Here is a 17,118-nt window from a genome sequence, read left to right as displayed (position 1 = left end):
TTGATTGGTTTAATAAATATGCCAGATTTCTTCTATTAAGATCCACTCATTATTATAGGATTTGGCTGGAGGAAAATAACATCAGCAAAGGGCCTAAAATACACCAAGCAAAGAAGAAGTGCTTGATCGAAAGAGAGCAAGGATCTCGCATTGACCGCAGAGTGAACTCTAAAAGCAAAAGCAGCACTTGAACACACTGACATTGTGGGCCACGTTCAACAGTTAATAGGAGGTTTGAGCCTAGGTCAGGGTAGACCCCTGTTGAACAAGGCAACTCCTTCAGAGCGGCGAAAACTTATGTTTTCACCGTTCAAATTCATTATTTGTCATTGAGTTGCGTTCAGTTCATCGTTCTCATAAAAGTGAACGTGTTCAATGAGCGCGTTCTTTTGCGTTCGTTCATGTACAACACTGGAAGGACCTGTGGGGAATGTAAGCAAGCAGGATGAGCTTCCTGCTTAGAGCAACATATGACTGGTTAATTTCCAAATGGGGGCTTTTATCCCAAGTCATACTGCATTTATCTTATCTAATATAAAAATCTAAAAAAAAAGAAGTCTCTAATAGAGTCGGTACTTGCACTTTAGTTTTAGTATATTCATCAGAGAACAATCTTATCATACACATGTGTTACCCTGACTGTGTCACAATCTGAGATCACATGAGGTTGTGAGTCAGCGATGCCAGCTCTGAGGGTACAATGGCAGCTGCTCCAAGTGGAACTAACAACGTGTCATGGGCACACACGCGTAACGCTCCCACTACCCCACCCACACAAGGGCTTCAACTTCATCTGATGAAGCTTTTACTTCCCAAGACATTTCTGGTAAAAGCCCTAATTGATTAAAAGTAGATTTTCTTTCCTTTCAAAAATAAACTGTGGGCCTTCAAACCTTCAAACCACATTCATTGGTGAATATCTCATTTAAAAAACATGGGCTTTCCCCTCATTTTCTCCAGTGAGATCATTCAATAGTTTGAAAAAGGTTTCAACAAGACCTAGTTTATTGTAACCCATAATCAATTGTAAATGCAAAGCCTCTCGTTTGATTTAATGCACTTTTTAGTCATGAATGTGCTTGAGGCTGCAGGAGTCAATGGGATTTAACAGTCGGCAGATTTCTGAACCTCTCGTGTGTGTTTATTCACATAACTTTGACCGGCTACAGAGTTACAGTGCAAACCATATAAAAGTGTAAACATTATTACAGTCTTGGTAAATTCTGTCCATCTCATGTGCACTACAAGGCAGCTCAAGCCACAAAATCCGAAGATGTGCTATGAGGGATGGGTATTAATATTTTGTTTTATAACATTGAATGTGTGGAGGTGTAAACATCAACATCAAAAGAGAGTTTTGTTTGTAAACATGTTTTTGTTACTTTTTTTTATAAAAGGGACGATAATCGCTTGGGGAATAAAGCCCTGTACTAATGTGGAAAAAATGCCATTTCAGAGCTCCTGGTTAAGATTAGTGATATAATGTGAGGTCAAGGTAAGACATGAATTGATCATGTTAAGATATGCTGAGTTCTAACAAGGACAGCTGCACAAACAAATTTTTGTCAAACAATAAAAGGGAAGATCAAAGACCAAATTACTGTCACTGTATAAACTGTTATCATTTACCAATTCATAAACATGGGCTATTTAGAAAATTAACGATGTCTCCATAAGCCATGAGTCATTTTGTCATAATATTATCAAGAAACCAGATGGGATGGTTTATCCACAGAGGTTGACCAGCTGTCTCCTGCCATTGCAATGGAAATGATGAAGAAAGATGCACCTGAGACCAACCCAATGACCATCAAATAAATCTAAAACAATGTGTTACATCACTTCTTTATTTCTTTACACTTCTCTTTTGTCTGACACGTCAGTTGTGACATCAATGCTTCTCAAATTGGTTTGCTGGTATTGTGGTATATAAGCATGTGTGAAAATGTATCATAGACACATATCTTGATCAGCAGTTAGTGAGATAAAATGATGCTGCTTACGTAAGAATTATAAATATACTGTCAGGATTTCTCTTGTACAGAGAGGAGAACCAATAACCTAATTACCAGATTTGAGTTCATATCTGTGTGTGAATTTAGTCAGCGATACAGAGGAAATTGCAAAAAGTGGTTCGAGTAGGGCTTCTCCTCCAGAGACTTTCAACAGCCTTTCTCCAGTCGTCAGTGTTAAATACATGTTCTCTATTCTCAGATCCCTCTGGAGGATCAGCAGCAGTAGGAGAGGTGAAAGTCAAACTACTATTTTCAATACAACAGTAGCCATTAAATGCATAAAAAAGCCCTTTGGATCATTGAATCAAGTGCATTTGCATGGAAATCTCAGCTGGAGTCAGAGAACAGATCTCTGGACCAATCACATGCCTGGTTATCATCATCTGGGAGGAAATCATTAGAGCCGTCCAGACTCCGTTCATCACCCACCTCACCACCACAGTTTTCCGTTGGTGCAAGTTCTCTCTGAGATGTGAGCGATGACAGACGATGTTCCAACAGATTTATTTTATAAGCGACTCCATCTACCTGCTGTGCTTTCACAGTAGAAACCAAAGTGTTGCTGCTGTCATCATTGTGTCTTTTTGTTCTTCTTCTGAGCTTTGCACACAGTCCTCCCTGAGCAGCAGGAGTAGGAGGAACAAACACTTCCCTGTCCTCGGTCACATCACAAACACTAGAGTCACGTTTGAGGTTAATCCTTTCTGGTGTCTCCAGGCTGGGACTCCCTCTCTGGACCCTGAGGTGCTGCTGATCCTGCAGCAGTTTCTTAGGCCTGTTCGGTTTACAGAACCTCCTTTTTGGTGTAAATTCGTGGTCGTGTCTGATAGAAGTCTTGCTCCACGACAGCTTCTCTTTTGTAGACTCTCTGCCGCACTGAGACAGCTGATTAGCACTGACAGTGTTTTGTTTACAAAGAGAAGAGGTGATTTTCTCAGTTTTTTTTATGTCACACTGGGGCGGCTCACTATAAAACACACACATATCTTGAATGCATGGTCGTGACCTGAATTCACCTAATGTCGAGGAGAAGGATGAGGAGGGAGGTGAGGATGACACAACATCTACTCTTACAATTGGGGTGGACTGAGCGGAAGGGAGGAAGAGGAGATCTTTTGTGCCTGGTGGAATGAAACTTTCTGTGTTTGTGCATTTAATACTTCTCAGTTTCTGTTTGTCCGGTGTTGAATGTGTGACATTCATTTCGCTCCTCAGGTGCTGCTTGATGAGCAGAGGGCAAGGTTCTGTGGTCACCCTGACACTTTCTGCACGTGTGTCGGGCGACGTAATGTTCCTCATTGGAGAGCAACCGAATAGGTCTACTGAACAATCGTAGGTTTCTCCTTCGAGCTGCTCTTGTTGGTTTTCAAAAGACAGCGCACCAGTGTTCTCACTTTCCTGATTATATGGATGTAAACCAATGCTCTTGGCTTGACTCTTGTTTACAGTATTGTCCTTGCACAAGGGGTCAGACAAATCATCTCTGTCACCAACGTTGTTTGTCGTATTAGTGATATCCTGTAACATCCATGAGTAGCTCTCTGTTATATGTGTGTTACTTTGACCAACAGAAGTTGAGTCATTTGACAAGTGCTTGTCTTGAGATCTTATTTTCTTGTTGTTTCTCACCGTTTCGCTCTGATTTTGCACATTTAGATGTGGCTCAGTTTCACTAACAATGTCAAAATCGTTGTGTTCCCCGCACAAAAACTCTGTGAGACTCTCAGAAAAAGGCAAATCCTCCCACACCACAGAGCTTGACGAAAAGGTATTGGTTAGTTGTCCCGTAGAAAATCCCTTCGTTTTACAGCTGAGTGGTAAATCCCTTGTTTGGCCAGGCTGGGAGGATCTGAACCAAGAGTTTATAAGGGGGGTGGTTTCAACAGCATTCTCAAAAGACTTGTTTGGGCAATTGGAAAATGATTGAGTATTATCAGATCTTCGCTCTGAAGAAAAAAAAGGTGAGGGAGCTCTCTCCTCTGTGACTCTGCTCTTATCCAGACAGCCTCTCTGTAAATGATGGGTGGTTTCCTGGCTGCTGCTTTCATTTCCTCTATAATCCTGGTTACCGCAGCCTTCCTCCTGCTCTGCTGATGAAGTAACTAGTCCCAGTGATTGTTCCCATGGAGGAGTCGGAGAAAGGGTGCTGTCTTGGTGCTCTGACCTAGGAGGAAAACAAACAACTATCATGAAATCTCCATAAGTAAGAACACTTTGAAAAGGTACATGTGAAATATGACGATCAAAAGCTTGTAAAACTAACCAGTGACCACTAACCGTTTACAGGAGGAACTAAGAGAAGACTTTAAGTTGGTGTCAGAAGAGTGTTACGGCACATAAACATGATTTCAGGGAAGGCTTGTTGGACTGTCCTCGTTTTGAAATAATTTTTGTTTTTATTATTTCATTCATTCTTTTCCATTTCAGCACCTTAAATTTGTTTTGTTTTTCTTCAAATAAACAAAACTCTTTGGGACACAGTTAAGAATTTGCATTGTTTTTACTTTAATTATAAATGTATAAGTAATTTGTTTCAGCCCCTCTAAAGACCCTTTAATAAAGAATATTGAGAATTAATAAATAAAAACCAGCAGTTATTAGTAGCTCCTTAGTTGTATTACCTTTGCAGGGAGAGGGAAAGAAGACCTGAGGCAAATGGTGAGGAGTTATTAAAGCTTCTGGATGGAGAAAGATGACGAATCAGCAGCAGAGATGTTTCAAGGGGTCTGGAGGTTTTGGACCCCAGCTCATATTCTGCAGCTCTCTGAAGAAGGGCTCGATAGTAGCTGACCACTGAGCAGCCACCACCCCCTGAAGCTTTGGGGAGAAGCATCTGACTGGCGATAAACTGGAGTCTGTCTCCATCTTTACTGAGTGCGGGCCCCCCAAACCGAAGCCCACTCTCTGTTCCGGTGACCTTGAGGAATAGGGATGGTAGAAGTCAAGCGGCATAAAAACTAAATCAAATGTAACTTTTTAAGAGGTTGATCTCCTTTATTCAGGACAGTGTGTTTGGATACACTGACGAAAAAGAGCTCAACTATTTGTCGATTGGACTTTTACATTTCAACCCTGTGATTGAGACCAGAGATCATACGTTGGATAAAAAAAAGTTTACAAGATTTCTTAGCGTGTGAAAACATGTTATATACAAATAATATTCGGAAACCAAAAAAAAAACAGTCATGACATTGGCATTATAAACTAATATTTTGATTATTGGGTTTCATTCCAAATTCAAACACTGGAAACCTGGGAGGAAAAGTTTATATTCAAACTGTAATGACCTGTTCAAATTCAAAATATACATGTAAGTACTGCACATCAGATAACCCTAACCCTAACCCTAACCCACATCTGGATAAGAGTGTTAAGTGACATTGACACAAGTTTTGAAAGTGACATTCCTCCATTAAGGTACCCAATACACCATTAAGGTGCCCAATATGCAATATCAATTTTACCTTAATACCAAAGATGAAATGTCGGCCAATGAAACAGTCCTTTACAGCTTTCGCCAACAGTGAGGCTCTGGTTGATGCTCCAGATTGTCCATCTGCAGTCTCCACCAACCTACAAAATTACAAACACAACAAAAATTGGCCAAAAAAATGACAATTTAATCACAAATTGAGCTTTACAAACATGCCTCATTAAACAATGGTAAAATAGCTAAAGTTAACTCTATGAATGTATTTCCTTAGATCAACAGTGTTTTCCAGCAGAGACAGTCCGTAGCAGCTGAAAACCACAACGACTTATTAGTTCAGTTTTCTGAACTAAGGAACTATTTAACAATGTAAAATGTGAATACGGGGCATTTAATAAGCGTCACTGCTGTTTAGCCCAGTATTTACTAAGTTAACTGATCACAAGACAAGTTGTGTCAAGACCTGAATGGCTTATTAGCTCTGTTTAACCAGGACCTGGGGGGCGGTGAATTAAAATGGACTCTGACAAAGAAAAATCAATAAACAAGTTAATCAACTACAAAAAGAAAAAGATCTGCTCACCTCTGTAATCCACTCGCATGGATACCAAAGAATGGGTTCAAGCAGGTTCCAAATACTGTTACTCCAAATATGCATCTGTCTCGGATCACTCTCAGAGAAAGACGATATCGGTAATCAACCTGTTCCCTGAGACAGCTGTAACCACATCTGGAACATCTGCATCTGGGGGGGGGGGGGGCACAAAGATCCGACACACGAGGGTGAGCGAGAGGGAGACAGTAGGGTTCAAAAGTCTAAGACCATCTTACGTTTTTGATCACCTTGAACAGGAAATCACCTTATCTGAGATCAGATTAATACTGAGACCACCTTAAGTCTGAGGCCGCCTTAAATCTGAGATCACGTTAAGTTTGAGAACTGTGGTCATGTCGTCGGCCGTTTGTGAAAACCACCTCAAGCCAGCCACACTTAACAAATGTATCTGCGTTCTTATTATACAGGTCAAGAGCAGAAAAAAGCTGAAGACAAACATTGAAAATTTAATGACAACTTGATTTTCACACAAGATATTAACAAGTATAATCAAATGGAATATTATATATATGTATTTCTATGAAAATTTAAGGATAAATTGGCTTCCTTTTCATACTGGCTCTCATAACTTGCTGATATTACTTTTTTAATGACACACATATTTCTGTCTATCTATGAGGAAGCTAATCATGAAAAAGTAGCCAAATTTGCCTTAAATTTTATCTACAAATCTACAGTAAAATCTCATGAAACTAGTCATACCGACAGTGGGGGTCACCATGAAGAGGAGTGAGGTGACGCAGATATTTCACCTCTCAAGGCTTTGAAAATAATAATATATAATATCAGCAAGCTGTGAGTTCCATAATGAAAAAGTAGCCAAATTTGCTTTTCATTTTCGTTATAAACACACATATAACTCCATTACAGTATGCTTGTTAACGTCCTGTGTGGAAATCGACTCAATCGTCCATAAAAAGTTTCAATAAACCTCCAACATTTGTCTTCAGCTACTTTTCACCATGGACTGTGGTTTTCACAAACGACGCACATCATGGCCGCAGTGTGAGACCACTTTAAGTCTGACATCACATAGAGTCTGAAACACATTCCATGTGAGAGCAGCTTCAGTGTCCTGAGGTCTTTCTCTTTCGTATCCGATTGAATATTACGTGAGCTTTGCAGGTAAAAGGTTGGTGTGTCCCAGCAAACCTACATCATTCATTTCAGTTGTTAACGAATTCAGATCCTCAGCTACATGAAATGAATGGAGACAAGATATATGATTTGGTATGCATTATAGCGTGACTCGGACAAGTTTACATGGGATTTACTCAGTTATGTGAACGGGGTTCGTGAACACCCAGTGTTTCCTCCTGACCATTGAACAAAGTCTCCTCTTTAGGTCGGTTGTGTTTTTACCTCGTCGGTTCCCGCTGATCGACATCGATCCTGGAGAAGCAGCCTTTGCAGCAGGGATAAAACACACAGGCGTCTTGTACGGACAACACGACACAGCCCACCAGAGCCCGTCTCACCGACATCCACTCTGAGGAGAGTTTACCCTGGCTTCAGCTAGCATGCTAACCTCGAGCTAACGGAGGTGTCTTACGAAACGAGCGGCTGTTGTGTGTTATCCGTCACAGCAGCAGCGTCAGTACCGGAGAGTACTTATGGTAATAGAAATAAAGACAAAACCGAATATGTAAAGTTGAAGATTATGAGTCTAAAGTCCCCGTGACTTCCTGAGGTTCAATCATTCAACCAGTGTTTACTATGGATGTACATCTTCTTTGCTTTTGAATTGCTGGCAGTTGACCCTCAGGTTGTAGGTGCAGTACCGCCACCTATTGGATGTAAATTATGTAGTCTGTGATGTGAATCGATAGGTAGATAGACAGTAAACAATTGAAAACGAAAAAAATATAAATCCCTTGTGTATTATTCACATATCCAATCAATAATTATTTATTTATTTGAGCCTAAATTGAACATTTCTTCTATATATAAACAGGAAAACAAAAAACCTAAGTGACTGTCTCATAACTTATTCTCTGTATTTTCAATAATTAGTTAACCAATTCAATAAATCACTCAAACAAAATAACGTATTTGTATGGATAACATATTTTAATAAAACTTAACCAACAGATTGTGGCATACACAATTCTATGGTAATTAGTAACAACAACAACAACAAAGAAATATATACTACATCAGCCCTGATATTTGATATCTAGGCCCCCAGTTTAGCGCGTAGGTTTTAGCCCTGTATTCAAATAAAAAGTTAAAATATTAATTCTGTCCAAATTTTGCAAATTCATTATAATCTTTACATCTTAATCAGCTACAGCAGAACAGCAAAATGTATACAGCCATGTTCTTCTTATATCATCCCTATTTCTACATTATTAATATATTTTATCGTTGGTAATTTCCTACAAAAATTATTCTCAGAGAAGTATGACAATTTCAGATGACGCTAATATTATTTTTTAACATAAAATATCTATTCTCTTGCAGAATAACATCAATGCACCTTTTAAACCATCAGGATTTTAAGAACAATTACAATTTAGCATCTGCAGGGTCAATTTATAACTGAATCGCTGTTTTTCTTTGAGCTTGTGATCATTCCAGATAACTTGAGGAATAAAAGTTACACTCGGATGTGAAAAAGAGTAAGTTCTCGATAAATGTGTTTTATTACGTTACACTTAGAAGAAACCTCAGTCGTATCAGAATTGGAAGTTTATTAAATACAGGCCAATATTTCATCTAAACTGATGACAGCACATATTTGAATTTTAAGCACAATGATGAACATGCTCTATTACACTGTGGGCCGCGTTTGATCTGAAGCCGTCCACATTATAATCCATACAGACTTAGTGACATGATAAAAATCTGCAGTGAATGATCAGTGTGACCACAGTCCTATAGATGGCCTGTGTTTTCTACAAAGTGTTGGATCACCACAGAGGGGCCCTGGTCAGCACCCCCTTCCAGCTGTGAGAGTCCGCAACCTGTGACATGAAAATTGAAAGTTGAAGTGTGGTGGCAGTGTTGAATTGAGATCAGAGTCTACTCTGGTATTTCTGCCAAGTTTAATATAGTACTAGCCGTTGGACTCACAACACATTCAATGTTACCTGCTTGTTTTGAGTCACATATTATCTGATGCTGAGCTAATGGTGAGCTTCAAGCCAACTTGTTTTGTCTGTAGGCTCCATCATCTTAATGTTTGCAGGGTTATTTAGAACATTACACAGAAATGTAAAATATAGGGTTTTATCACATTTTCTGCTTGGCAACATCAATTATGCATTTGGTTAATCTGGGTCATCGGGTAGCAGAATACATTGAATCTATAAATTTCAATTTCCCGGGAAACTTGGAGGAAATAATGTAAAATACAAAATATAAATATAAGAAAATCCCTGGAAAAGTTTCTTAGATCAGTGCAATTAGACGCCCTGATTTGAGGTAAAATTGGGAGTATAAACATTTACTTCTCGGTCGAGGACATAGGAGATGTGTTGAACCACAACTACCATGAAAGTTACACGGGGCAAACAACAAGCCCTAAAATCTCAAGTGACTTAAAATCATCACTAGATTATTAAATGCTTGCTATGTTTAATCCGATTACCTCACCTGCATTCTCCTTTGAAGAAACCTCAGCTTCTGGTTGAGACATTCAATCTCCTGAGACACGACAGAGAGGCCACAGTCACGTGGATGTTATAATGTATATGGATGTAAAATATCACTCTCACGTTTTAACATTGTTGTAAGAGGTCGAGGTTGAAGTTAAAATACCTGGCCAAGCTTTTCATTGCGCCTGAGATTGATCTGAGGAAGAAGGTCCTCCAGTCTTTGAATCTGCAACAAAATAACTGAATTGATATTTTCATGGAAGAACAGTCTCTAAAACAATGAAGTTGTGCTTATTTAGATCGGAATTTGGATGTTCTGCTTGGTACATGTACACACTCCAAATAAAACCCATTTCATACCCTCCTGTCAATAGTCTGGAGCCTGGTCTTCATGCTCTTGTTGATCACCGTCATGGGAATGGTTCTGGGCATGGGACGCACTGGGTACAGAAAAAAAAGCCTTTTCCTCAGGTTGAATTTGTTTCATCAGTGGTGTAATGTGCAAAAATGGGCATCTGAGTCAGGCACATGTAAAGAAGGACTACTATACTTCTGCCACCTGGCTATGTGTGCAAATACAGTGTTGGTTTGTGTCCTAATTTGTAACTTTAAATACATGTCAGTCCATTTTGGTTTTGACCACAGCACCCTATAAGACTTATCAGATAGCATTTTTGTTATATAATTTGATATTTAATAACGAATAATAAATACTCTGTTGATAAAATAGCTCTAGATTTCCTGGAGCAATTTGTTGCCTTTGGACAGCATTGAGGGAGCATTTCTTCTCTGTTTCTAGCCCTTATGATAATCTGCTATAAAGTTGAGCTCAGCCATGAGAATGGTATTTACCAAGTGTAAATGTATTTCTCAAAATATCTCACTATGAACAGTTCTGTGAAATGTAGAAGCCCACAGAACAAAACTATCTCCACAAGAAAACACTGAATCGGCTCTTACCATGCTGAAAGATCTTGGCTACCTCTAGCACATAGGGCCTGTTGTGAACAGTACATGGCAGCAGTTAGTGTGAATAACAGCTTTATGGTAAGAATATAGGAGCAGAAATATGGGACTAAATGACTACAGACTACTGACATGTGCTTGCTGTTAGCGGGCATGGAGCTGTTCAGAGGGATCAGACAGCCACGATGGTTCCTGATCTGCACACAGAGGAAACAAATTGTATCCAGCTCATTGTGTTTTTAACCACTTTAATTCCATATCAATAGTTTCAGCTATTTTAGTTTCAGATTTTTCTTTCTTTATAACAATTTTCTACATATGCATGACGGCAAATACGTCACTGTACCTTGAATATTACATCGCTACAGTTCAGGCCAAAGGTAGTGGTGATGATCTTGAAAAAAAATGGAGACAGTGCAAAATATGTCAAATATTAACACATCACAGTTTCCTCTGTTTGTGATTTTTACATACATATTCACTGTTAATATTCTTGATTTTCCATATGGGAAAAAGATGAGAACAGTCCACATTTCCAAGTACTGTGTGGCATTTGACTGACACATTCACAGCAACTGCCAAGAAAATGGTTAAACGGAATCTCTGCATGGATGGATTGATGGATGGATTGATGGATGGATGGATGGATGGATGGATGGATGGATGGATGGATGGATGGATGGATGGATGGATGGATGGATGGATGGATGGATGGATGGATGGATGGACCATACCTGTATGATCATGGTGACATCAGCTGCTGGAGGGATGGACACCTCTCGGAGAGCCACCACTCTGTCATCTACAGCACACACAACACTTTTTAATGAGCCACGGTTTAATGCGATGATGTTTTGTAACTAATAGATTTATTCATTCATCAAATCCTTCACAGGTCAAATGAGACTTTTTTAAATTATAAAACCCAGGGGCAGGAGGGGGGAGGGGGGGCAGAATAATAATGTATTATTATGCCCAACATCCGTACACAATTCCTGGTTGAGTACAGTGCCACACCTTTTTCGCTCAATAATAGGCCAAACAGTCATTACATTTATTAAAAATGTTTTGCTGTTCAAGCACATTATGTAATTCTGAAATAAAAAATAAATATACTGTATATTATTAATGTTGTTTGTAAGTGACTTAATAAAAACGTTTTGACACGACAGTGGTAAGCAATCTGATGTCCCCTGTATTCGCCTCTGTTATATCATATTATTAAAACTGAATTTTTTGAAGGCATTTGTAAAATTGTCTTGAACAATTTTGAGTGACTGGTTGTGTGGGGACGGGAGGCCCAAAGGCAGAGGAGGATTTTGTTTAGCACAATATATACAAATTATCAGGGGTAGAATTCTCGCCGGCCATGAGGGTTCGATTCCCGGCTAATGCATTAAACTCTCTGATTGCAGAATGGTGCACCATTCAGTCTATGGCACCAACACGGTGGGCGGTGGTGCTGCCTCCTGACGCTGGTTGCCAGCCTCCAATCAACCAAACGAAGAAGAACCACGACCGTAACATAGCAACTGTGTGTTTCGCTTACTTACAGTAAGCGAAACACACAGTTGAAGACGTTGTTTGAACTGGTACCTGTACTATCTGGACTTGTACCTGTACTATCTGGACTGGTTCCTGTACTATCTGGACTTGTACCTGTACTATCTGGACTGGTTCCTGTACTATCTGGACTGGTACCTGTACTATCTGGACTGGTTCCTGTACTATCTGGACTGCTACCTGTGCTATCTGGACCTTCTGGTATTTGATGACTGCACAGAAACGTGTTGAACATGAACTGGAACCAGACGTGCACGTTTTTCACCTTGATTTCAATGTCTTTCATGACTTATTATTATTTATAGGTGAATAGATGATCAACATTTACGTCTGCCGATTTTGATTAATGATAACTCTCCAGATTAAAAATAAATAAGTCAAATCTAAGTTCCTCAATAGTAAATCACTTCTCTCCAAGGTATCTAGAAAACACAAACACCAGAATACTTGTGTCTCACAATATATTAAGGCTTTTCATCCCCTCTTTTAATCGCGTCACAACCTCTTTTGAGCTCTAATTATAAACCAGTAACTCCCAGCCTTCAAATGCAGCTGTGGTTGTCCTCTTGAGCGTGAATGGATATTAACCAGCGACCCCCGTTGTCTTAAGAAGAGAAAAAAACGTCCATCACAGTAACTAATAACGCGGATACTAATGAGCGCTCGTGCTCCACGTCTTCTTCGGAGAGATAACGGGGCTGGTTGCCATGGACACGGACGCCCACCTCAAAGAAGAGAAATGATCAATGATCGTTAAATAAATCAGAACCGGGAAGAAATCTACGAACCGTTTTTGTCCAGACGCCTCAGAGCGATCCATGTCTTTAAAGTGTGAGATCTATCAAACCCGTCGTGAGACATTTCAACCGGCACACACAGCTGCTGTGGTCACACGACACACTGTTTGTAAAAGATGGTCGGACACACTGGTCACACACTGGTCACACACGAGACACCCGCAACATCCGGCCAGGGAGTTTCATAATAATACCATAGACATACTGGTTTATTCATGGGCATCTTTATTCCACAGGGGGGGATAAATGACCGGGCACACATGGTGTCAAAAGATCTGAAATGATACTCTGATTGCTTCATCGTTTCACATCGTTGATTTATTTTCCCTCCTCTGTCAGAGACTGAAGTTTTTTGAGTATTTAAATACTACGTCAAAGTTCGGTGCTTGTATATTGTTATGACCATGGTGGTGCAGGAGAGGAAAAATAAAATAAAATAAAATAAAATAAAATAAAATAAAATAAAATAAAATAAAATAAAATAAAATAAAATAAAATAAAATAAAATAAAATAAAAATAAAAAGAAACTGCGCGCGCACCTTCTGCGCAGAAGCCCAGTGCGCACCTTCTGCGCAGAAGCCCATTGCGCACATTCTGCGCAGAAGCCCACTGCGCACCTTCTGCGCAGAAGCCCATTGCGCACCTTCTGCGCACATTCTGCGCAGAAGCCCATTGCGCACCTTCTGCGCAATTTTTTTTTTTTTTAATTAATTGAATTAAAAAAAAAAAATTATTACCAGTGAGTACATGGGAGAGAGTGGGTATTGAACCCAGGACCTTCTCATTGGAGAACGGGCTTTTTATCAACTAGCCCACACCGCCTGCTGATTCCAGTGCGGAACTAAGCACACAAAGAAGATGGACAAATTATCGTGTGTCTGTGTCCGTGTCATTCTGTGCTGCTTTTGATACACAATTCACAGAAGATATTTTCTACTTTTCTACATATATTTGACAGCCTTGCTTAAAAGTTGCTTTTGTATTTTTGTATTTTAGATACTGGATAACATGCTTTAAAAACCTATTGTTAGAGAATAACCCAGTAGTTCTTCTGATGCCTTTCAAAAATCACAGTCTTCTGTGATGTCCTGAGGCTGCCCCCTGCTGGCTGCTGGGTTCCTCTGCACTCCAGCTGTTGTCCTGAATGAGCTTTGCTAATAAAAGAATACTGCATAGTCACATGCAGTATGCGTTGAGAGCACAGCATCCTGTTTTAAATGTTACTACCAACACATCTCCTTTGGTACTCTGTGTGCAACAAGCATACTCTGTCAGGGTGAAAATTTTAATTAATTCCACTGCATACAGTACAAGCGACACAAACGTTTTGTACTAACAGGAGAAAACTTCCACCAAAGTCGTACACAACACAATATGGTACACAGTTGTAGCGTTGGTAGATACTTGTGTATTCAAAACAAATGAGCTGTTAAAAGATCTACCTCTCAGTAACCGTCAAGTAGATAAACTACAGGTCTATTAGAAGAATGTAGATAAACCATTAATATTAGAAAAAGAGAATTTCCTTCTCTAACAGAGAAACTGTCTCTGTTTACACCTTAATCCTAATATAGCTTAAAAACCCAAAGCATAGAATTAAATCATTTCAACATGCATCAGTAGAAATTCAATTATCTGAAATAGTTTTAATAAAACATGCACTTGTCAAAGTGTAGGTGTGCTATGTCTTGAAAAACAGCTTCGGGTTCCTATCACTTGTTTGTGCACATTAACTAACTTTCTAGAAGCCAAGTATGAATTATGAAATGTGAGAATGGATTTAAAAAAAAGAACTGTACTTGTGTAACAGTGTATTGTATATAGGTGCATCATTGTCAGCTGTATAGCCAGTTACAGTTTTTTAGTTGGTCGCATCAAAAGTCATTTCCAGTAAAGTTGAACAAAATAATGTGCTTCTGTACCAATATCATCAAACAGCTCCAGAAGGTTTTGAAGTACGACCAGACACTTTGAACGGACATCAAATGGAGGGATAGTCCAAAGAAAGCAGAGAAACAACACATCAAGGCATAGCATGAGAGATGGATGAAGTTGATGAGCTAATAGTCCAATAGTCCAATAAAACCAAGTATATTTCCTGTCAGCTTCCCTCTTTAGCAATGTTCAATATTGGATTAGCTTGGACCCCTAAAGAATGTTTGTATTAAACTATGAAATGGTCTCAATCTCCTTATTCGCCTTCCCTCAATGTTTCCTCCTCCCTCTCCCTCTCTCCCTCTCTCCCTCTCCCTCTCTTTTTATCTTTTGATTTTTAAAGGTGACCAGACCATAGAGTGAATTTTGGTATTGTGGGACATGTTTGCATTTGTCCGAATTCTTGGACTTATTCTGATATCTGCTGTAGACATTCAAACAACATTAATACCTTTCTGTAATCCTTAGGATGTTTTCTAACCATTTGAGACACTTACATTAAGCTTCAAAAGCCTTAATCACCTTGCTTTGTGCATGCCAAGGTCCATATTACCAATCTTTTTATAAGAAAATGTAGATTATTCATAGAAATGTATTGATACATTCTATGCAGTCCAATTGGAATGTCGGGGCTTACTGACACTTGGATGACACCACATCGTGAGGAGGCATTTTATGTTTTGTATCTGTTGTTTGTTTTGCTTCACAGAGTCAAAGGTAAAACAAGAAAACAACAACATGCAATACATCACAATACCAATGATAGAAATAATATAAAATAAGACAAAATAATATCTGCAGCGACAAAAAAACGTTCTTAACTCGAAAAGTTTCCATGTGAGTAAATAATAGCCCTCATATATCAAAAATAGATTACTTTTTAAATAGGAGTTGAATTATTTGTTATTAGAAAAGTAAATTTGAATCTGTTCTCCTCAATTCATGTTGTGTTTGGGTATCAGCGGTTCTCAGCAGTCAATCAAATTTTATTTGTATAGCCCATATTCACAAATCATAATTTTGCTCATAGGGCTTTAACATTGTGTGACACCCTCTGTCCTTAACCCTCAACAAGAGTGAGGAAAAACGACTAAAAACCCTTTTAACAGGGTAAAAATACGTAGAAACCTCAGAGAGAGCCACATGTGAGTGATCCCTCTCCCAGGACGGACAGAAGTGCAATGGATGTCAAGTGTAGAGGAAAGCATCATCAGGATAAAGGTTTTAGCAGCATTGATGAGGGTAAACATTTTGAAGGATAACTGAAGGTCAGATACTTGAAGGTCTTCAAGTGTCTTAGGAGAAATACTATATGTCAAGCAGTCCTGCTGCAATCATAGTCTATGGTCAGCAGCCAGCAAGATCATGATCCACCATCAAGATCGGATGCCACCATAGTCCACAGTAATTGTCCACTGCCGCCAGTTAGGTTCCATCATCAGCTGCCACCTCGGTCGTGGTCCACCACCATTATCTGATGCCAACACGATAAAGGATCCGCCATTATCCTCCTCCTTCATGTCACTCCAGTTCAGGTTCTGGGAGATTGATACGGTTGTTGTAAGATGGCAGTCTCTTCTCAATGCTGTCATTGATCTGTTTAGAGAGACACACAGACGCAAAGTGCAAATAGTCAGTAGTCAAGTATTCTATGTTTGTCAATGCAGAATTTTTGGAATTGGTGTTGATCTACAAAAATTGTTATTTCCAAAAGGCTCGGCATCTGTTTCTTTGGAAGACTAACCTTATTCAAATATGCTCATAAAATACAAGATATCAGAATTTGTCAGGGAAATACCGATGCTACCCACTGTGATGTCTAGTGATGGCCTACCATTACATACGTCGATATTGCATCTTCAACATTACTGCCTATGGCAACACAAAATATTTTCTCTGTTAATGATAACAGTATATTAGGCCCACCCAACATCTGTGGACTTGCCCATGCATTTCCCACAAGCCTGATATTAAATCTATGTAAAACCATCTGGACATGCTTTCAAGAACTGCATGTGAAAACTGAGAAAACTGTCTCAGAACCTGAACCACTGGGGTGTAGCCTGACAATTTGTTGAGCCTTTTCTCACCTCCTTCATCTCCTTCCTCAAAGCGGCCAGATCTCCCCCCTTGAGGTCATCCTTCAGTACCTGCAGCTTCTCCACGCACATGGACAGCTGCTCCAACACAAGCTCA

At 39.4% G+C, this 17,118-nt stretch overlaps 2 protein-coding genes across 2 annotated transcripts; both read right to left on the bottom strand.

Annotated features, from left to right (window-relative positions):
• Positions 1–1,833: 1,833 nt before the first annotated feature.
• Positions 1,834–7,804, bottom strand: ddias (DNA damage-induced apoptosis suppressor). The gene is made up of 5 exons (XM_053434655.1): positions 7,424–7,804; positions 6,029–6,190; positions 5,480–5,588; positions 4,637–4,932; positions 1,834–4,179 (listed from the first exon to the last, which is right to left on the bottom strand). Exons 1-5 carry the CDS (start codon positions 7,543–7,545, stop codon positions 2,343–2,345), a joined length of 2,526 nt encoding a protein of 841 aa, XP_053290630.1. The 5' UTR covers positions 7,546–7,804; the 3' UTR covers positions 1,834–2,342.
• Positions 7,805–8,218: 414 nt separating this feature from the next.
• On the bottom strand, positions 8,219–13,113 carry si:zfos-1056e6.1 (uncharacterized protein LOC107988029 homolog). The gene is made up of 9 exons (XM_053434760.1): positions 12,978–13,113; positions 11,361–11,428; positions 10,973–11,020; positions 10,759–10,823; positions 10,621–10,658; positions 10,021–10,100; positions 9,824–9,886; positions 9,659–9,709; positions 8,219–9,027 (listed from the first exon to the last, which is right to left on the bottom strand). Exons 1-9 carry the CDS (start codon positions 13,048–13,050, stop codon positions 8,974–8,976), a joined length of 540 nt encoding a protein of 179 aa, XP_053290735.1. The 5' UTR covers positions 13,051–13,113; the 3' UTR covers positions 8,219–8,973.
• Between the last annotated feature and the right edge of the window lie 4,005 nt (positions 13,114–17,118).

Source organism: Pleuronectes platessa, chromosome 1 (genome assembly GCF_947347685.1).
Source record: "Pleuronectes platessa chromosome 1, fPlePla1.1, whole genome shotgun sequence".
In the NCBI taxonomy this organism is placed as follows: domain Eukaryota; kingdom Metazoa; phylum Chordata; class Actinopteri; order Pleuronectiformes; family Pleuronectidae; genus Pleuronectes; species Pleuronectes platessa.
Note: the sequence above shows the minus strand (reverse complement) of the source record. Positions and strands in the feature narration are given on the sequence as shown.

Excerpts from the sequence above, each read along its gene's own strand:
- si:zfos-1056e6.1 (XM_053434760.1), bottom strand. The coding sequence starts at position 13,050 with ATGTCTCACGACGGGTTTGATAGATCTCACACTTTAAAGACATGGATC. Across the intron at positions 11,021-11,360 it reads ATGTCACCATGATCATACAG|ATCATCACCACTACCTTTGG; the intron begins GTATGGTCCATC and ends TTTTTTTTCAAG. Across the intron at positions 9,887-10,020 it reads TCCAGACTATTGACAGGAGG|ATTCAAAGACTGGAGGACCT; the intron begins GTATGAAATGGG and ends ATTTTGTTGCAG.
- ddias (XM_053434655.1), bottom strand. The coding sequence starts at position 7,545 with ATGTCGGTGAGACGGGCTCTGGTGGGCTGTGTCGTGTTGTCCGTACAA. Across the intron at positions 4,933-5,479 it reads ATTTCATCTTTGGTATTAAG|GTCACCGGAACAGAGAGTGG; the intron begins GTAAAATTGATA and ends CTATTCCTCAAG. Across the intron at positions 4,180-4,636 it reads CTTTCCCTCTCCCTGCAAAG|GTCAGAGCACCAAGACAGCA; the intron begins GTAATACAACTA and ends TTTTCCTCCTAG.